General features: G+C 56.2%; 1 protein-coding gene across 7 annotated transcripts in view; it reads right to left on the bottom strand.

Annotated features, from left to right (window-relative positions):
* Nucleotides 1–208: 208 nt before the first annotated feature.
* Nucleotides 209–21,459, bottom strand: part of ST3GAL1 (ST3 beta-galactoside alpha-2,3-sialyltransferase 1) — a 94,557-nt gene continuing 73,306 nt past the window's right edge. For 2 of the 7 annotated variants that reach the window (XM_013996463.3, XM_005662836.4), the window contains 6 exons: nt 13,175–14,079; nt 9,394–9,590; nt 8,010–8,189; nt 6,773–6,818; nt 5,313–5,432; nt 209–3,951 (listed from right to left, as the gene is read on the bottom strand). In XM_013996463.3, coding sequence (XP_013851917.1) covers nt 3,778–3,951; nt 5,313–5,432; nt 6,773–6,818; nt 8,010–8,189; nt 9,394–9,590; nt 13,175–13,489 — 1,032 coding nt within the window. In that variant the 5' untranslated portion in view covers nt 13,490–14,079 and the 3' untranslated portion in view covers nt 209–3,777. 7 annotated transcript variants of the gene reach the window in all.

The following is a 21,459-nucleotide window of genomic DNA, read 5'->3' as shown; positions in this document are numbered from 1 at the left end:
GACCCCAGGAGAGGATGACCGCCAGCGGCCAGCGGCCAGATCTGTGCAAACCCGATGCCCACAAGAGAAACAGTGACAACCCCGAGCTCTTTGGAGGGGCGAGGACAGGTGCCCAGGCCTGATGGCAGGTGCCCCGAGTCAGCCGTCTTTGGCTTCCCTGCAGAAAGCCCTTCCGACCAGTTGTGGGAGGGAGTGGGCTCTTTCATCGTTTCTTTTTTTCCTTTGGGTTCAGGTGACCTTGGAGAGGACAGTTTGAGCAAACATCACAGTTCTACACATTCTCTGTGATTCTCTTCCACTTTTGACCCCGAGGCTCAGTTTGCCTGGAGGCAGGGTTGGCCTCTTGCCAGCCCTCGTGGCCACAGCCGAGCCACGGATGCCGCCAAGCCTCTGAACCTGCCTCTCGCTCTAGGAATAGCCTGCCTTCTCGCCTGGCTTCCTTTCAGGTCCTATTTCCTGGCATCCGGCTTCTCCCACCAAGCCCAGCCCATGTGGCTTGCTGGACAATATCTGATGAAGCCAGGGTTTCAAAGGGAGTCAATTTAAGTCCTTTCTTCTCTGCCCCAGCTGACTACAAACCCGGCCTCCTTTCTCCAACAGGTGGGCGGGGGCCGGTCTCAGGGTGGGGTGGGGGGTGGCTGCCAAGTGTTGCTTTTGCTCCAGCTCGAGAAAGCAGCCTCCTGGGGCAGGGGCAGATGTCATCAGCCAGGCCTTTATCTTTTTTTTTTTTTTTTCCTAAGGTCTATACCTGCGGCATATGGAAATTTCCAGGCCAGGGGTTGAATCAGAGCTGCAGCTGCCGGCTGACACCACAGCCATAGCAACACTAGATCTGAGCCACATCTGCAACCTACTTGTGGCAATGCGGGATCCTTATCCCACTGAGCAAGATCAGGGCTCAAACCCGCACCCTCATGGATACCAGCCAGATCCTTGACCGGCTGAGCCACGAAGGGAACTCCCAGCCCAGGCTTTGGATTTTCAGGCTCAGCACTGATTTTTGCAGACAAGGACACCTCAGTTCCAAAGAGCTCCCTATCTGCAGAGCAGACAGAGGCCTGGGCTGGGCTCCAGGGGCCCTGGGAAGCCCAGCTGCATATAATGGATCTAGGAGAGCCTCCCCGCATGCAGCTGATGCTCAAATCCCCATGGGAAGCCCTCTTGTCCAGCTCTCAGCCACCCTTTTACCCCAGCACAGGCCCCACTGGTTTCAGGCAATAGTGCATTAACCTCGGCTACAACGGCGGGCTCTTTAAGAGGTGGCTGCTGGGAAGCCAATGAGACACAAAGAGACGTCTGCTGGGGCTATGGGACAGCAAAGTGTTGTCTCTGCCACTGGAAGGATGGTGTGAGAAGGCATAGGTCCCAGCTTGCCTCAGGACCCCGTGGGCAGCCTGAGAATGAAGCCGAGCAGAGGCAGAAACCTACACCCACGGATTCTTTGAGGGGCTGGATGAGCCTGGCTGGGAAAGCCCACCTCTAGGTGCTTTAAATAGGGAACCAACAACATCCCATTTCATCAAAATCTGTTCGACTTGCGCTATTTGTCACAATTGGTTCACATATGCAAGTCACTTCCCTTTTCTGGCCTTGCTTTTCTCATCTGTAAAGTGGGAGAGCCGGATGGCCAGGGCTGGAAGGCCATCCAGTGGGAGGGAGGGAGAGGTGGGTGGGGACCGGGCGGCCGGCCCAGGTGGCGTGCGGCTTGGCCATGGACACCTGTCCACTCGGGGGACCTGAGCTGACTCAGCCCAGCCCAAGGAAGCAGTGCTCCCTCTGAAGCCGTCATCCCCAAATGGACTCGGCCTCCAAAGGTCAGCCCGCACTGCTTCCACGTCGGTGTCCACGTCCTCAAGGTGAGTCCCCGGGATTAATCAGCCGACCAACACATGCCCGCTGCGTCCTTCCCGTCCAGCACGGCCGTGAACTCTAGCCTCTGAGGATTTATGTTCGGAAGAAGGACCTCACCCTCATCTATGAGCTTTTATTGGTCAGAGCAGCTTCAGTTTGGGAGAATGTTCAAGCTGGAACAAGGTTTTGTTTTGTTTGTATTCTGGATTCTGAATCTTCGAGAATCTCATGAAAATGATGGAACCTCTCCCCAGGAAAAATACTCAAAGAGAGACTCGGGGGAAAAACAAATGGCACGTGATTTCTGGAGGTTTTTGAGTGCCCGCTGCCAGGTGTGAGTTCTGGTTATTCCTCCTCCCCAGGCAGGGGAGGGCAGGGCTTGCCAGAGGGCTGCAGGGGGCGGTGGAGGCAGCCCCGCCACACACACTTCCCAGACTGGCAGCCTTGATACCCTACTGGGATATGATCCTGCCTCTCAAATACCAGTGGCCTTTTAGGAAAAAAAAAAAATTTTTTTTAATGAAATGTCAGTACCTGGAGCCGACAATCACTGCCCTCTTAACGTCTGCGACTCTACTCCCCACCCAGCCCTAAGATGGCGCCACTGGGTTTGCAGATTTCTAGCCTGAGACGGAACCCAAGTCCACAAGGAGCAAGAAGAAAGGAGGGGTTGGAAGAGAAGGCAGCGTAGCACATTCTGCAAACCCACCAGCCTGACACCCCAGGCTGTGCCCACCAGTGAGCCCTCGAGCCTGAGACACCCCTGTACCCCTCCACCCTGGCTGAAGAGTCCCACAAAACTGGCTTCCAGCGCCCACGCCCCAGCTACCAGGCGAGGCGAGAGCAATTGAACCACAGAGGACAGACGGTGTCTGCTGAATTTTCAAAGACAAAACAATAAATAATCAGGAAGGCTGACGAGGAAGAAAGAGCAGCTGGGATGTGAAGGATGAGGTATGACCTTTCCCCGCTGATGGTCGCCTTCCCAGGACGTCCCCGCAAACCCCCAGGACACCACGCAGGTGGCCCACGGGGATCGGGCCCAGAGCGCAGACCCTTGGGGAAATTGCAGGCTGGTGGCGGCCCCTCTGCGTGGCTCTGGAAGGCGACGGGCACCAAAGCCAAACAGTCTGAGGAACGAAGAAGGGACAGTCCATGGCCGATGGGCCTCGGGATGGCGCAGGGCATCCGCCGAGCTTTGCTCCGACTCAGGCGCTGGCTCGGGAACCTAGAAAAGCTGTCGCCAGCTCCAGAGCAAGGGAAGCGCGTTGCTGGGTCCCTTCCCAGGGTGGGGCTTTGCCTCCTTTCAGCCCACGCAGGCATTTCTCCCAAGTACAAAGGCACACGGAAGTGGTCAAATCTGCTCTCAGCCATCGTTATAAAAAAAGCTGGATGACTCCAGGGAACGTCAGCTTGGGAGGACGGCGCCTCCCAGATGCTTAGTGTCTCTGAGGACCTGTGGGGTGGGGAGCCAGCACAGGTGGCCTCCGGGCAGAAAGGAGAGGGGGGGTAGTCCTGCCACGTGAGCGGGCCCCACGTGGCCTTCCTGGAGCCCACCCCCCCCCCGATCAGGAACTTCCTGGCGAGAATCAAAATGTTGGCCCTGCACCCCTCGGCAGAGGAGTGCATCTGCACATCCTCCCTGGAAACCGTTCTGGGCATCCAGATGGAACCTCTCCCGAGCCCCCCACCATCCCCCAGCCCAGGGCAGCGGTGGCGAGGGGTTCTCCCCACCCAAGATGGGTTCTGAGACTCGCTCTGCAGCCCTGGCAGGGCTCGGCGACCTTGCTGAGCAGAGGCTGCCAAATGTCAGGGTGCAAGAGGCTGCGAGGGGCACCTGGGCACACCCCTGAGGCTGGGCCACCAAGTTCCCGGGGCTGGACGTCGAGAGGTGAGCTGCTGCAACTGTCCTTAACCTGCGCGGCGTCATCTGCCCTTGAAGATCCGGATCTTGTTGATGGAAGCCAAGATGGTTGTCACGTTGGACTCGAAGTCCCCGTCGTGCACCCCGGTCTTTCGGAAAGCCCCCGCCGAAGGGTTGTTCTCCCAGTAGTGGTGCCAGTTCCCTTTGCTGTCCGCCCCAAAGCCATACAAGTCCACCTGCCGGGGGCAAAGCAAAGGTGAGGCCCGGACAGAGGGGCTGCAGGTGGAACCTCTGAGAAAGGGAGCCTGTATCCCCGGAGTCTGTAAACACCACTTCCAAGGACTCACAGAAACCACCCCACTCCCCCCAGGAGCCCCGAACCCCCAGGGGCTTTTGGGGAAGCAGAGACAAGTTAAGGCAAAAGTCAAGTCCAATGCCGAAGGCACAGTGGGAGGCTCCTGTGTGCAGCTGGCCCTGAGGGGGCTGGGGCCCCTTCTGGGGGTGGGGGGTACAAACTCTCTCCCAAGGCTTGAGGAACAGGGGTTCAAAGCCAGCCTCCTGCCCTCAACCCCAGCTCTGCCTCCGGCTACTACACCCTGCAAGCACCAGTTCCCTCCTCTGAGCCCCACTTTGCTCATCTGGAAAATGGGTCAAGGGTGACAACCACAGTGAGGTGGATGCTGCCCCTTTTCTCCTCTTAGGTGACATGCCCTGGTCCAGGGGTCCTCACTGTCCAGTGCAGGGGGGGGCTTCTTTCTTTCTTTGATGCTTTTTAGGGCTGCTCCTGCGGCATATGGAGGTTCCCAGGCAAGGGATCAAATCGGAGCTGCAGCTGCCGGCCCGCGCCAGAGCCACAGCCACGGCAGGTCAGAGCCACGTCTGCGACCTACACCACAGCTCAGGGCAACGCCAGATCCTTAACCCACTGAGCGAGGCCAGGGATCGCACCTGCGTCCTCATGGATGCCAGGCAGATTTGTTAAATGCAGAGCCACGATGGGAACTCCCCACCACAAATGATTTTTAATGCACAGTCCAAACTGAAGCCTTGGCCCCAGACAGCTCCGCAGATGACAACTTGCTCCTTTATTCACCCCCAGAACTCAGCTTCCAGCCACTGGGCCCGGCTCTGCCTTGGGAGCTCACACAGGAGGCGAACATGCTACAGAGTCGGCATTGCACAAGCCCTGCCAGAGACGGGAGCTGAGCTTCCAGAAGAGACGGGCTGTGCTGGGGCCTGGGGGTGGGTGGCTGGAGGTCAGCCCGACCGCAGACGCTCTGCTGCCCGCCCCCCTCTTTTTATAACGCTCTGTTGGTTTGTTTTGTTTTGTTTTGATTTTCTTTTTAGGCCGCTCAGCAGCATATGGAGTCCCCAGGCCAGGGATCAGATCCGAGCTGCAGCTGCGAACGACGCTGCAACTGTGGCAATGCCAGATCCTTTAACCCACTGTGCCGGGCCGGGTATCGAAGCCACGTCCTGCACAGACACCTCCAATCCCATTGTACCACAGTGGCAACTCCTCACCACCCCTCTTGGCAACCTGGGATGAGCAGCCCTGGTGCCCTGGGAGCGGCGGGCAGCGGGGAGGGCATCCTACCTCGTCACAGATGTGCAGGGAGAAGATCACGGAGAGGATGCCAGTGGACGGGTAGCGCCCGTGGCCCTGCAGCCACCTGTCGAAGACGTACTTGATGAAGGCCGGGTGATAAATCAGGATCTGCGGGGGAGGACACGGCCCTGCGTGAGGGCTGGCGCGGGCACAAGCGCGTGGAAGGTGCCACCCGCCGTTGTGGCCGCGGGGGACACAGCGGCGACTGGAACTCACACCCCTGTGCTTGTGGGGCTGGCTACGCTCTCAGGGGCAAAGACAGACTGTAACCTCAATCACGAAGGGACAGAAGATGCTGGAAAAGAATGATGAGACTGCGGAGAGGAATGAAGCAGAGACAGGTGACAAAGCACTGGGAAAAAAAGGCTCACTGACAAGGTGACATCTGATTAACAATCAAATGAGGCTGGGGTGTGCCCATCATGGCACAGCGGAAACAAATCTGTGTAGCATCCACGAAGACGCAGGTTCGATCCCTGGCCTCACTCAGTGGGTTAAGGATCCTGTGTTGCCATGAGCTGTGGTGTAGGTCACAGATGTGGCTCAGATCTGGCGTTGCTGTGACTCTGGTGTAGGCCAGTGGCTACAGCTCCGATTAGACCCCTAGCCTGGGAACCTCCATATACAGTGGGTGCGGGCCTAAGAAGACGAAAGACAAAAAAAAAAAAAAAAAAAAAATGAGGCCAGGGACGTGAGACTTGCTGGAGAAGGTTCCGGGGAGCAGCAGGAGCTGGGAGCAAGGACACTCTTGTCACGCTAGGGGAAGACACACACACCGAGCCACCCGTTCTGCCTGACCTGGGCCTGACTGACCTCCAGTCTTTAAAATAAGCCCACGTGCTAAGTTTCCCTCTCCTTGCATTACAGATAAGGAAACTGAGGCTCAGAGAGGCTTAGTAACATGCTCAAGGTCACACAGCCAGCACTGGGAGGACCTCAGCTCCAGCCTAGCTGTGCGTCACTGGGCAATTTACCTGACCTCTCTGAACCTGATCGTCCATGTACATATGACAGCATGTGCTAAGGTCTGGGGTGGTGGGCCCTTCGTTCATCCCCCTGCCCTCTACCTATGTCTCAGCCAACCCCATACCAGGGCCACTGGGGAAGGTGGCGACATGGAGACACAGGAGGTCAGGTCTGCCTTTGAGATGCTCACGCCGCAGGGCAGAGGTTCTCAAAGGGCGCCAGCATCCCCGGGGGACTTGTACAAACCCAGGGTTTCTGATTCAGCAGATCTGGGGTGGGCCTGAGGATCTGCATCGGCGACAAGCCCCCATTTGCGGACCCTCTCTGGGGGCCATTTCTCTACTCTCTAAGTGGGGGGCCATGACCTCCCCCAGCCTGGGGGCCCAGGGACTCTCCGTGGCGAGATGATGCTCCCCAACAGCAGACGGAGCCTTGAGACCAAGGCTGAGCTCAGAGGACAAAGCACTTGAGTCTGGTCTCACCTTCTCCTTTTTGACTTTGATCTTGGCGGGGACAGGAACGTAGGTGCTGTGGGAGGACAAGGAGGGTGGTTAGTGTGGGGAGGCGGCTGCCTGGACATCAGCTGCGGGGGCTGGAGAGGCAGGTGGGGTGAGGGGGGCAGGCACAGGCATCCTGAGGGACCCCATCTCCTCAGCAGTGGCCCATCACGGACGCCAGAGGGCGCTCGTGGCTAATGTTTCATGCTGCCTTCTCCCACTCAAAGGTTAAGAGGCTCCAGGCACCCCTCAGCAGCAGGAGCACAGGGTGGGGGCACAGCACCCATGCCCCGCTGCTGGGAGTCTGGCTGATAAGGCTCACAAAGACCTCCCTTCCACCTGCAAAGTTACATGTGCCCCCAAGATGAGGGCATGGATGCCCAGGCACCCGGCCTCCCGGGGCACCTAACTCGGGTACAATTCACGCTCCAGCTGTGGGACCAGGAGGAGGAGACGGCTGCTGAGCCCTGGCCTGGTCCAGCTCCCCGCCCACCCCAGTCCGTTTCTCTCGCCGCCCTCCTCCTGAGAGCCCAGCCCCCCAGTTTCCTGCACCTGAATCCCTCTGGCTTCCTAACTGGGCCTCACACAAGGAGGCGTTAGGCCACCTGGACACCAAAGCCACTTCTCTTCAGGCAAGAATGGGGTGCAGGGGCGAGCCTGGCTCTGCATAGCGGCCAAGCCTCCAGGTCTCCCTAGAGGACAGAGGTCATGAGACGGACTACGGTCAAGGGAGAGACACGAGCCGAGGGCCGCCCGGTGCCCAGGACACATGAGAAGACGTGGGCTCCCCGATGCTCGAGCTGATGAGGCCCCCGACCCCGTCTCCCTGCCCATGCCCCCACCAGCCAGGCCATCTGACAGTCTGAGAAGCAGCGAGGGGCTGGCATCACCACAGAGACGAGGAAGGGGTCAGAACTACCACCTGCCGCATCCTTTCCAGGGAGGGTCCAGGGTCAGGGGGAGTCTTGAGGAGGAGGAAGGCTGGAACTTGGGGTTCATTAGAGTGAGGGGAGGAGGGGGACCATGAAGATCCAGAGGCGGCCTGGGGGCTGGGGCTCTGCCTTCCAGGAGGAGGCTTGGAGGAGCAGGTGGTTTCGGTAGAGGAACAGCATGAGCTCGGCCATAGTGAGGGGAACAGCATGGCGGGAGGCTCAGAGGCCGTCCTTGGCAAGGAGCAGCCGGGCAGGCAGGACCCTCCCCCAGGCGCCCCGAGGGGACTTACTGGGAGATGGTGCCGGTGGTGGTGGCGCTGATCACCCACTCCAGGTCGGTGGTCTTGAAGGGGACCAGGATCATGCTGACCTCCTGCGCCAGCTCCCGGAAGCTCTCGGGGTACACGAAATGGTGGGTGGTCTTGCTCCCGACGTCGGCCTCAAACCCCTCCGTGGGGGCCTTGTTCATCCTGGGGGGGAGGGGGGAGAAGGATACACGCACGTCACGTCGGGGGCACAGGTTCTGCGGGTCGGCGCTGGCTCTGAAAGGTCCGCCCTCCGTCATTCAGCCCCAGCTTCCTCATCTGTACAATGGGGCCATTAAGGCACAGCCCCAGGCTTTTGTGACTTTCTTCTCACTTGCGATCTCATCGGAGCCCAACCATGGCCACCAGTGCTGGCCTCCTGTGCAGGATGCACTGGCCGGGTCCAGGGACGAACCTCATTAACCCTTAATGTAACTGTGTCCAGTAAATATTTTATGGTCCTACTTTTATGGCTGAAGAAATCTGAGAGCAAAGAATTTATCCCAGGACACAGAGCTACCCTGGCAGCCTTGAATTCGGGGCCTGTCTGACCCTGAACCTGACTCCTTGGCCCTCATAGTAGACCATTCCCACTGGACTCCAGGTACACTGAGGCTCCCAGGGGCTGAGTATCTAAAGACAGAAGGTCAGAGGTCACAGAAACAGGTGACGATTCCAGAAGGTGCCTGTGTTTCTCACGCAGGGGCACTGGTGCCCCTGGGTTAGGCGACTGGCATGGTGGCATCTTCCCGGAACATCTATTTGACTTTGGTGACTGGGAAACTTTTATTTTCTTGCTTTTCAGGGCTGCACCTGCAGCATATGGAGGTTCCCAGGCTAGGTTAAATCAGAGCTGTAGCCACCGGTCTACACCACAACCAGAGCAATGTGGGATCTGAGCCATATCTGCAACCTACACCACAGTTCACGGCAATGCCGGGTCCTTAACCCACTGAGCAAGGCCAGGGATTGAACCCGTGTCCTCATGGATCCCAGCTGGGTTCTTAACCTGCTGAGCCACAACAGGAACTCCCGGGGAAACATATTTTAGTTAAAAATATATAGTTATGTTGTGGCCTAAACTGCAAAACGAGGGTGGATTTTAAAGATTAAACAAGAGTTTTTCAAGTTAGTTCTGCCCTCACGCCAGGCCTCTCAAGGCCAAGCTCCCGGCCCACCGGGTACCTCTGTGGAGGGTTTTCTCTCTGCATCCAGAGAGGCGCTGCTGGTCCAGCTGCATCCTGCAGTGCAGGTGGGGAAACCAAGGCCCCGAGGGTGCAGGGAGGGGTCCGGGGTCAACAGGTGAGGCTCGGCACACCCGGACTGGGCTTTCGACCTCCTGACCTTGAGCCAAGGGTCTGGCGCTCACCTCAGCACGAAGTCGTGGCTGTCTATCTGAGGCCCATAGTAGGACTCCTTCAGGTTGCCCGAGTTGCCCACGACGGCGCAGCGCCGGCAGCTGACCAGCCTCTTCTCCAGCAGGGGGTCCACGTTCCCAGGCACCACCTGGAACAGCTCCCTGATGGTGTCGTTCAAGTTATTGGGCTGCTTCTCCCGCTGGAGCCTCTGCGGGCCGAGGACAGAGGGTTCGGGTCAGCCTGGCTGTGCCCTGCTGCTGGGCTCGGTTACCTGGCGCCTCCCGGGTACCCATCTTTCTGCTGGGCACCTGGCCATGCAGGCGGCTCAGACGACACCTCCCCAGCCAGGATCCCAAGGGCCCCCCAGGGAGGTGGGAAGGCGAGAGATCTCTCATTCATTCTGCAAGGGTTTATTAAGGACCTACTATGTGGTAGGTACAGCTCTGGCATCTTGAGGCAATGAGACTGGCCAGTAGGAGTAAAGCAGCCTCCAGCCCACCTCCCCTGCCTCTGCTCCCCCTCCCACCCTCTCAGCTCCTGCAGCCCCGGGACCACTGGATGCCAGCCAGAGCCAAGAATCAGCCCTCTGCCAGAGGCACCGAGGCATCCAGCGTCTGCTGAGCAAACGGTTCTCATCCTTGAAGATGATGTCCAAGATCAGCTGCGCGGGGACCTCCCTGCCACCCCGGCGGGGGAAGATGACCAGCCCGGGACGGAGGGGTTTTCCTCGATGCAGGACGCTCTGTGCTAAGAATGGGACAAGTGGGTCGCCCCACTGAGGCCTTCTGTATACCCCCCCAAAAAAAGAACTGCAATCAGGATCATGAGCAGATTTTTGTTCACCCCTGTTCAGAACAGCACTAGTGCCAAGAGCCAAACGGTCAAAACCCCACAAGGGTGTGTCAGGGTGAGTCGATAAAACAACGTAGCACAACACAGCATCACCAGCTATGAAAAAGGAACATTTCAGTATATGCTACAAATGGCAGAGTCTCGAAGGCACTTAACGCTTAGTGAAACAAGCCAGACACAGAACGACACACACACTGCACGCATCCACTTACAGGAGATGCTAGACTTGCCAGATTCATGGAGACAGAAAGGTGACCAGTGGTTGCCAGGGGCTGAGAGGGGTGGGAGGGGCTAAGGATTGTTTACGGGGACCGCGGGGTTTGGGGGGGGTGGAGTAGTGTGTTGGCAGTGGTGATGGTTACTAAATGTGATGGACGCATTTAATGCCACTGAATTGCACGCTTGTAAGTAGTTAAGAGGATACATTCTATGTCATGTATATTTCCTCACAAGACAAAAACAACATCTGGACGAAACACCGACTCTGACAGGATCTCCGAGGGCAGGGCCTGGCCCCCGAATACACGCTCACCTGAGAACCCCACATCTCACCGGGGATCCCACTAACGTGTGAGAAATGGGCCCCAGACCCGGCATTTCTAACAGGCTCCTGCTGACGTTCCTGAGCCAGGGGTCTCATCGGAGCTGCTGGCCTAGGCCACAGCCACAGCCACAGCCACGCAGGATCCAAGCCACGTCTGCGACCTACACCACAGCTCACAGCATCGCTGGATCCTTAACCCACCCAGCGAGGCCAGGGATTGAACCCACGTCCTCATGGATACTGGTCGGGCTCTTAACCCTCTGGGCCACAACAGGAAGTCCCCCCGGGATGGTGTCGATGCCAGTATTCTGTGCTGCGTCCGGAGGAACAGGAGTGCTTTCCGGATGCGGTGTCCCAATTCTTTATTCAAAATATGTGGTCCATGTGCTTCAAGAAATCCAGAAGCTCTGAAGGCCTGCTCCTTTCTCTTGATTTCTATGTGTGAGGCCCCTCCTCCCCGCCCTCCCGTCCTCTCCCCCCGCCACCACCCTGCGGAACCCCTTTCACGTGGCCACCGGAGGCTAAACACCCGCAAAGAAGGACTGCAGGTCAGGGCTGGGATCGGGATGCTGGAGGACAGTCTGTTAAGATGTAGCATCAGTGGCTCCGGTGGTGGCTCAGCAGGTTACCAACCTGACTAGTATCCATGAGGACACAGGTTCGAGCCCCTGGCCTCGCTCATTGGGTGGGAGATCTGGCATTGCCATGAGCTGTGGTGTAGGTCACAGGCATGGCTCGGATCCCACATGGCTGTGGCTGTGGTATGGGCTGGCAGCTACAGTTCCAACTGGATCCGTAGCCTGGGAACCTCCATATGCCACAGGTGTGGCCCTTAAAAAAAAAAAAAAAAAAGATGGTGACATCACATGGGAAAATGTTCAGCTTTCACAAATGCTGAAAGGATGCAAATTCACTCTTCCTTGCCCATTAAAGCAGCAAAAATAAATTAAAACGTTAAAACCTAATGTCTGCAGTGTTGTAGAGAAACCTGGTGAGGTGACTATTATTACCTCCACCTGAGACTCAGCACGAGGTTCCTCAGGACCAATCTTGATTAGATAAAGAAAGTCAGGAGCAAAACCCAGGGACCCTGTGTCCCCGTCCCTATTGCTCTGCCTTGTGATTGTCTGCTTTCCCTTCGCCCTGATGCGGCCCTGCAACCCAGAAAGGGAAGCCTGTCGTTTCCATGTCACTATATTGGCATCTCGTAGGTGCTCAATAAATCTTGTGTGAATGGCCATTTCTCACTCCCCCTCAATCACTTTGCGTTCAACAACCAGAATGACTTTTCACACAACTGGCTGCGATCAGGGGACTCCTCTGAGTAAAATTCTACAGTGGTTTCCTGTTGCACTTTGAAGGAACCCCAGACTCCTCCCCCTGGGTCTTGCCCACTCCCAGAACTCCTCTCCCGGCAGCCTCCTGGGCTCAAGGCCACACAGGGCTTCACAGCTCCAAACACCAAGCTGCCCCAGGACTCTTGCATTTGCTATTCCTGTGACCAGCAGCACTTTCTCCAGATCCTTCCATGGCCGGTGCCCTCTCTGCCTCTGGATATCAGCTCAAGTTCTGCCCCTTCCCTGGTGAGCTCACTTACCAAGTTCCCCACTGAAAGCTTTTCCCTATAGTGAACCTCATCGGTCCCCCTGGGAGCGCTTCCCTATGAGCCTGTCTTATTTATTTGTTTCCTGTCTGTCTCTCTTCGCCAGAACATCATTCCGTGAGAATAGAGATCTTGTCGTTTTTCTTCTCAATACCTGTAGTGGGTTGAACCGTGACCTCTAAAAAGATGCCTCCAAACCCTAACCCCTGAGAACGTGACTTTACTTGGAAAAAGGGTCCTTGCGGATGTAATTAAGGAATCAGAGCAGAAGGCATCCTGGATAGAGGGTGGGCTCTAAAGTCAATGACAGGTGTCTTTCCAGAGAGGCGTTTGGGACCCCGGGAGGCCCAGAGAAGAGACCACGTGCAGGCGGAGGAAGACTGGAGGGAGGGTGCGTCTGCAAGGCCAGGAATTCAAAGTATTGCCGGCGATGCTCAGAAGCTGGGAGAGCGGCAAGCGCCCGACCCTCCCTCGGAGCCCCCAGGAGGGACCGAACAGCTGACGCTTTGATCTCAGAGCTCCGCCTCCAGAATCACGAGAGAATGCATTTCTGTCGCTTTAAGCCACCAAGTCTGAGGTCTGCTGCTGCAGCAGACACAGGAAACGAATGCAGACCCTCGGCTCTGACATCCCTAGCGGGTCCTCAATAAACAGATGCTGAACGGGTGAATGAATGAAGGACTGGCATTCTGAATTCTGGAAAGCGCCTGGCAGGGCTCCCGGGGCACACCCATGGGACCGGGAGCCCCCACCCATGCCAGCGCCAGCCCCGCCCCTCAGCCCCCGCTCTCACCAGCCACCACTTGTAAGTGTCTTCCTCCAGGTGCGCGTTCTTGGCCGTCAGCAGCGGCTGCATGGACCGGTTGAATCGCTCATCGAACCAGGCGGAGACCCTCTGCTCTTCGATGCAGCGGGTGCAGGTGCAGGGCCTGTAGGGGTATTTCATGAGCTTCTTGAAGTTCTCGGAGAGCTCGATGACCATCTGCTTGGGGAACCAGGCGGTGGTGACCACGGTGTGCGAGTAGTTGAGGAAGAAGGAGGTGAGGAAGATGAAGAGGACCAGGAGCGTGAGCAGCTTGAGGGTGCTCTTCTTCCTCATGGGGGCCATGTCTGCCTCCCCGGCCGGGGCGCGGGGCAGGGGCACCCCAGGGATGGGATGCAGGAACCCACGCCTAACGGACGAGCACCTCCCAAGAAGGATCCCAGAGACGGAAGGGAAGCTCGGTCACCAGGCAAGGCAGGGACTCCCAGGGAACCCCAAAGCCTCCCACGGCCAACTCTGCTTCTGCTGGGCGATGGCCACGGGCGGTGTCAGACGTGGCACCGTGATGTTCAAAGGCTACGTGGACCGCTCGTGGCGGGTTGGCTCCGCGGGCGTATAATTAGTCTTTCCAGAAAAGAGAGTGGCCTGCTTGTCACCAATCCTTAAACAGCCGATAATGTCTTGTGATGAGGCTTGCATCAAACTTAATAACGCTGACTTTTTTCCGCATCCGAGGAGGTGGAAGGGTCATCAATCCTTGTGACCATCCAGGGTCCCTGGGGTCGAGGACCTCGAGGCAGGTCAGAGGGAAGTTGTTTTTGCCACTCTCCTCCAGAAAGGATCTTAATCAGAGCCTGGTCTTGTCCATGCTGTCACCAGAGATGTGGCAATGAAGCAGCCAGCCGGACGAGGACACTGAACGGCGTCTGTGGCATCTGCACAGAAAAGAGGAAGAAAGTGGGGACACTGTTACCTTTCATAAAACAGTATCGCTCTTTCTCCATGGCCTCGCATCATCTTCCACTCTGTGGTCAAGCCGACGTGGCAGGTGGCTACGGACATGTTTTTAGCCTCTTGAGCCTCAGCGTGTGCAGGGGTCCCCTGACCGAGCAGTGAACGCCTGTTCTGCAAGGTTGCTAAATGACACGGGAGGTGCCCGCCCACTCTTACTGCACCCAGAACCTAGGGCATCTAAGCAAACCACCCACGTTTGCGAAATGAGTTAGTGGCGCAAGTACCGCCAGGCACACAGATTGCTGAGCCTATGCTACTTTCTCTTGCGTGGAGGCTGAAGTTCAATGACAACCAAAATGGAATGCTTTGGGAGTGGCCCAGGCTTCCACCTGGCCCAGGTTTGGTCCTGGTTTACCAGTTGTCTGACTTTGAGAACATTATTCAACCTCCCTGGCCCTCAGTTTCCCCTTCTGAAAAATGGGTCAATAATACGCCCACGGATAGAATGGTTATAAGACGAAAGGACTGATGCCAAGTGTCTCGTATTCATTAAGCAATGGCTAAACTTTCATTTTCCATTTTCAATATGTGAACAGATATTTTTGGATGACCCACTAAGAGCCGGATGTGACGGTTTGTTCATTCACATCTAGTTCTTCAGATAATCGAGGAAGTATACTATCTGCTAGATCAAGGTTTCTCAGCTCGTCCTTAGGAGAAATGGAGATTCAAAGGCATGAAATGACTTGCCCAAGGTCACGGGGAAAGGAGGAAGCGAGGTCTGAATCTAGATCCACCCCCCTCAGATCCCACACCCTGGAGGGGGGGTGCACCAGGAACAGGGCAGATGTTCTGCCCTGGAAGGGGCACCCTGTCTGGTGCCTGGCCTGCCGCTGACCACGGTTGGAGGGATGTAGAGAAAGAGGCCATGAATTAACCCAAGAAAGCCACCAGGGACTCTTCAGAGGCCCATAGCACAAGCCCCCACATCTCGCTGACTTGCTGGGCTTCCACAGAGGGCAGCTGGGGGCATCCGCTGAACCTGACCATGGCTGGGTTGGCCCTTACCTGGACCTACACCCCACCTCCATTTGTCTCATCAATTCCTTCCCCATCTTCAACGTGCAGATGGTCAACGAGCAGGATATAATTTTTCCAGGAAAGTGATAGCAGAAGGGAGGGTTTTTTTTGGGGTTTTTTGTTTGTTTTTTTCAGAGCTGGACCTTTGGCATATGGAAGTTCCCAGGCTGGGGGTTGAATCAGAGCCGCAGCTGCCAGCCTACACCACAGCCACAGCATCTCAGGATTCGGGCTGCATCTGAGAGCTACACCACAGCTCACAGCAACGCCGGATCCTTAACCCACTGAGCGAGGCCAGGGATCAAACCCGTGTCCTCGTGGATCCTAGTCAGGGCCATTAACCACTGCGCCACGACAGGAACTCCAAGAAGGGAGATGGATTATGTTTTGGGAGGAAGAGAGGCAGCTCAAAAACCAGATGACTTTCACGGTGGCTTTCCAGAGAGAACCAGGGCTCCAGAGGTGCTGCAGCCCCTGCAGCTTCCTCAGCCCAGGTGAGGCTGAGGCAAGGTCATTCCATTTGCCTCCTGCTCCACTCTACCTGTCACGACAAACTGACGTGCTGAGAACCTAATGGTGTCCCGAGTTGTCCCTTCCAGCTGCCCCCTGCTCCTCCATCAAGTCCCAGGTCTGTCCTCTGAGTTAGATGAACCCGCTTGTCCTCAAGGACAGGCTCTGATTGAACTTGGCAGGCAGAGGATTCCCACCCCCCCCCCGACCAGTAACTGGTCCAGGGATGGAGAGGTAGCTTAATTCATCCAGAGTGAAGCTCCTGGTCTTTGTTCTTTTGCTCTGGCCAGTTTGCCCTTTGGTTATGAGTTCAGGGTCATACTGGACATCTTGCCAGCTCATCAGAAGAGGGGAGAGCTGAATGGGGCCAGGCAAACAGTGCTGAATCCCCCAGTCTAGCCACTCCTGCAGCCCACCCTGCACTCGACTTTTCAGTGGCCTGAGAGAATAAAGCCCCTTTATCGTGTAAAGCAGACTGCCTGTAACTGGTAGCAATATGACTGACCTACAGGTCACAATTGCTCTGCCTCTGAGTCCTGCCCAGGCTGTCCCCATCATCCAGGAAAACCCATCCCACCCTGCGTGGCTCCAACTCATTCTCCGGGGCTCAGCTGGCCCTGCCTCCTGGAGGGACACCTGCCCATGCCTGGCCTGAGCAGGGGCCTCTCCTGCTTGCACAGCATTCCAGCTCCACGCTGGCTGCCCTGTGTGCTTATCTGGCTCCTCCCCACACTCGGAGCTCCATGAGGACAGAAACTCAGTCCCACTCGCCGTGGCGGCCACCCTGTCACTGGGGACACACATGGTGTGAACACAGAGGTGAACAAAGGGCAAGGTGAGGATCACCGATTCAGAGGAGAGAGCCGAGCGGGAAAGCACAGACACAGAGGCTGATTCCCACCAGGCAGCACGCCCCACTTGCTGTGTGACCGTGAACAAGTTACCGACCTTCTCTGAATCATCCCTTCAACTGGAAAGTGGGGCTGATAACACAGATCCTGCCCATTCCTGGGGGCTGTCAACCAGGCCAGGCCTGTCCATTGATCTGATTCACTCCCCACCAATCTCATGGGTCCCTGAGTTGTGCCAGGCTCTGGGCTGGGTGACGGGGATCCACTATGAACGATTCTAAGGTGGGAGCTTCCTGGGCACCTGCGAGGCTCCGGTGCCTTTGAGAGAAAGGAGGCTGGCATCCCTGGATGGAGTGGAGCAGCCGTGAATGTGGGTGACCTGAAGAGTACATGGGGCTGCAGAAGCCAGGATCAAAGCCGAGTTTCTCTGAGTGACGTGGAGACACACGGGCCGGTCTGAGCAGAGCAGCCACACCGTCTCGTTACATTTGTCTTTGCAACGAGCCGGGCCCACAAAGCTCCTACTGACTGTATCCCGATGCCAAGGCCAGAGACAAGTTCACTGAAACAGATGTCGGCTGAACCACGTGGACCAAACAGAACTGTGAATCAGGGTCCCTGCAGGTCCCAGCTCTGTGACACAGACGTTAATGGTCTAACTGATGCTGGAGGTGGGGCGAGAGCTGGGACGGAGGGCAAGTCTAAGCTGCAGAAGCAGGGGGGCCGTGACGCCCTCTTCCCATCCCATCTGGAAGGTCCTGGCAGCTGCATTGGCAAGACCAGCGCTCTCGTTCTCACCCCCCTGACCAGCAGGCGCTTCCAGCCTGGTATCCCTTAGCACTTTTGAAAGCCCTAGAAAAACCTGCAGTGGAAAAGCAAGCCCTCCACCTTTTCCCCAGCGCCAGGGAAGAGACAGGAACGCGAGACTTTCTGAGCTCTATGAAGCGAGGCAGCTGCAACACTCCGAGCAACGGCCCTGGCCCCCTGACATGAAACCCACGCCAAGACACCACGGGCCAGAGATCACAGGGTGCCAAGTGCGTGGTGAGGGAGGCTGGCCACGCCTCTCAAAGCAAAAAGGAAGAGGAGGGCGGGGGAGGGGACACAGCTCCCGGTCCTTTCTGCAGAGAGGCGGTCATCTCACGGCCACCATCTCATGGCCACTGATGGGAGGCCCGGAAGCCCTGTATGTGACAGTCTGACAAGGCGACCGCACAACATAGACACAGACCAGTGCTCTTTCAAGACCTCAGGAAGGAAAAACTTCCCGAAGGAGAGTCGCTCATGAAGATAAACTCCCCTGGCAATGGGGACATGGCAGCGACTACCAGCCACCGAGAAGCATTGTTTCAAATACTTGGAAAAGCAAATGCGTGAATGGGATGGGTTTGCGAATGTCGAGTGACGCCCCTGTAGCACAGTTCTTACGAAGCCGTGATGCTCTCCGGGCTCGCTGCATAGCCTCCTGCCCTAGACCTTTGGCAGAATGACCGAGCAAACACTGCAGGTTGTCAGCGGTGCCAGCACTTCTCACAAAGAGCTGCAGGACTGTCCTCCAGGGGAGCCTCATATCACCTGGGAGAAATGAGCAAGCACGCTTGTCTCCTGAAACGGGAAGAGGTTCAGAGAAGGGGAGCGACTTGTCCAAAGTCACACAGCAAGATGGTGGCAAAGCCAGCACTTTGTTCCAGGCTTCCGCCTCCTCCTCTGGCTTCCTCTGTAGACATGGCTAATTGTCCTATGTCACCCGGGACCTGCTCTCGACTTCATCATTTCCTTGTCATTTCTTAGGGTTTGAAATCTGTCATCTTTCCAGCTTCCTGAGACAGACAATACCTTGTCCACCCTCTCTTCTGCTGCACTTAACCTAAGTCATATACCAATTCATTGCACTTACCGTGTCCTTCGGTTCTAGGACTTCCGAGTAAATTTTTTAATAAGTTCTAGTTTTCAGATGAAAACCTGTACCGTGTCATCAATCTTCCAGCAATGATCTATCAGTTATTTCATTTTTATTTTATTTTATTTCATTTCTTTTATTTATTTATTTGCTTTTCAGGGCTGCGCTTGCAGCATATGGAAGTTCCCAGGTTGGGAGTCCAATCGGAGCTATAGCTGCTGGCCTATGTCACAGCCACAGCAGCTCAGGATCCGAGTTTTGTCTGTGACCTACACACCACAGCACATGACAATGCTGGATCCCCAATCCACCGAGCGAGGCCAGGGATCAAAACTGCATCCTCATGGATACTAGTCGGATTTCTTTTCCCTGCACCACAATGGGAGTGCCTTTCATCACAGTTATTTATTTATTTATTTATTGTCCTTTTTAGGGCTGCACCTGCAGCACGTGAAGATTCCCAGGCTAGGGGTCAAATCAGAGCCATAGCCGCCGGCCTGCACCACAGCCATAGCAACGCCAGATCCAAGCCGCATCTGTGACCTGCACCACAGCTCACGGCAACACCGGATCCTTAACCCACTGAGCGAGGCCAGGGATCGAACCCACAACCTCATGGATACTAGTCGGATTGGTTTCTGCTGTGCCACAATGGGAACTCCTTCACAGTTATTTTAAAGACCACATTTGGACGAGGTGCGGGTCCATTTCTGTTGTCTGTTTTCTTTCCTTATCTCTCTTTGGTCATTCGGTTCTGTCTCCCGGACTGTCTGGTAACAGTGGACACTGCATGTGCTGAAGGTGTAGCGGCTGAGGCGGAGGCTGCCCTTATTCGGGAGGGATCTTTTGCTCCTGGAGGCAGAGGGCACACAGGGACACGCGTCGTTCCGGCTGGGGACTGCGCTGACCGGGGCTGCACGCAGTTATCATGATGGCTGTTTCTGGTCTGACTTCCTTATAGGGCCTAGGTCTCCTCAAGGTTGGGCTGCCCACCAAAAGCCCCCTTCCTTGCAAGGCTTCGTGTCCAATTTCTGTCTCCCGGGCACCGTGAGACTGTCAAAAGCTCAGCCTAGTTTTGCATTTTCTCAGCTGCTGTTTGCAGCTTGTTTCCTTAGGCTCTGGTCCCAGGCAACTCAAATCCTGGCCAATGTCTTGAAAGGAAAAAGAGCTGAAGAATGAAATGACTCTTCCTGTGGTTTCTGTTGCTCCAGGTTCTGGGCCCCTTCGTTTCAGCTGACTTTAGCGGAGTCCTGAAGCCCATTTGTTGTTGTTGTTGCTGTTCTTTTCATCTTTTCTAGCACCACACCCGTGGCACATGGAAGTTCCCAGGCTAGGGGTCTAATCGGAGCTGTTGCCACCGGCCTACACCAGAGCCACAGCAACGCCAGATCCGAGCCGCGACTGCGACCTACACCACAGCTCACGGCAACGCCGGATCCTTAACCCACCGAGCGAGGCCAGGGATCAAACCTGCAACCTCATGTTCCTGGTTGGATTTGTTAACCACTGAGCCAGGATGGGAACTCCCTGAAGCCCATTTTTATTTCATCCCATTCTTATTATTTTTCATTCCCGGCCTGTGAGACCACCCAGCACTGAGCTGCTTCTCTCCCCTTGTCCTCCTGAGCCTCCTATGAGCCAGGGCACCCCTCACAGAGGAAGGCGGCAGGAAAATCAGGCTCACCCGCCTCCTTTCCCTTCTCTAGAGGATCTTTGTCCCTCAAGTCCTGGCTGCCTTGGTTGCTCTCTAATACCTTTGAAGAGATACATTTCCAAGTTCCCACTGTGGCTCAGCGGGTTGAGAACCCAACTGGTATATCCATGAGGATACAGGTTCGATCCCTGGCCTCGCTCAGTGAGTTAAAGATCCAGTGTTGCTGCAAGGTGCAGCACAGACTGCAGACGAGGCTCGGATCCTGTGTTTCTGTGGCTGTGGCGTAGGCTGGCAGGTGCAGCTCCAATTCTACCCCTAGCCTGGGAACTTCCATATGCCACGGGTATGGCCCTAAAAAGGAAAAAGGAAAAGAAAAAGAAAAAAAAAAAAGAGCTAAATTTCTACCTTACCCAGCTCTTAGAGTCCTTGGTGGGGTAAATGGTCTGACAAAAACCTCAGCCACAGCCGGAAGCGGAAGACACGGTATCTTTCCTCTGCCTCTCCATGTGCCTGGCGCCTGATGTGGCATCCTGCACATCTCAGGGGCTTGGTAAATCCAGAGAAGGGGGAGCGGCAGAGAGGCCCAGCGGTGCCAGGGTAAAGCTCCTCCCGGCAGCTGAGCGAGCAGATGGTGGGAGGGAAGGAAGCAAATCAACAGGCGGACGGTTAACAGCTGCAGCCTCTCCTCTGCCACCACCTCCCTGCCCCCGAAGAGGCCCAGCTCCATCTGCCTTCACTCTGCGTCCTCACACACCAGCTCTGGGATACACAGTGAGGCTGACTTCCCGGCTCAACTCGTCCTGAGAACATGATGAGTTATTGGGGTCACAGCATCTGTGACCCTTCTGATCACTGAAAAATGGATCCCACCACGTCTTGGCCTCTAAAGTCCTGGCTGGTCCAGGGTGGCACATGGTGGCATGAAATCAGAGCTGATGGTGAAGGGCCCCCCAAACCTTCTATCAAAGGAGAAGGATTCTGGGAAAGCGGCCAAGATGGTGGAGTGGGAAGACCTTAAATTCACCTCCTCCCAGGGGCCCAACAAAAGGACAGCTATTTACGGAGCAACGACTGAGCAGAAAAGATCTCCTACAACTAAGGACATACAGAAGGAACCACAGGAGTTCCTGTTGTGGCTCAGTGGTTAACGAATCCAACTAGGAACCATGAGGTTGTAGGTTCGATCCCTGGACTCGCTCAGTGGGTTAAGGATCTGGCATTGCCGTGAGCTATGGTGTAGGTTGCAGACATGACTTGGATCCCGCCTTGCTGTGGCTCTGGTGTAGGCCACAGGCTACAGTTCCAATTCGACCCCTAGCTTAGGAACCTCCATATGCCGTGGGTGCGGCCCTAGAAAAGATGGAAA

The sequence above is a fragment of the Sus scrofa genome, chromosome 4 (genome assembly GCF_054392235.1).
Source record: "Sus scrofa isolate SSC_HxYL_T2T_F1_AM1 chromosome 4, Sscrofa_HxYL_maternal_Yorkshire_Landrace_v2.0, whole genome shotgun sequence".
Classification (NCBI taxonomy): domain Eukaryota; kingdom Metazoa; phylum Chordata; class Mammalia; order Artiodactyla; family Suidae; genus Sus; species Sus scrofa.
Note: the sequence above shows the minus strand (reverse complement) of the source record. Positions and strands in the feature narration are given on the sequence as shown.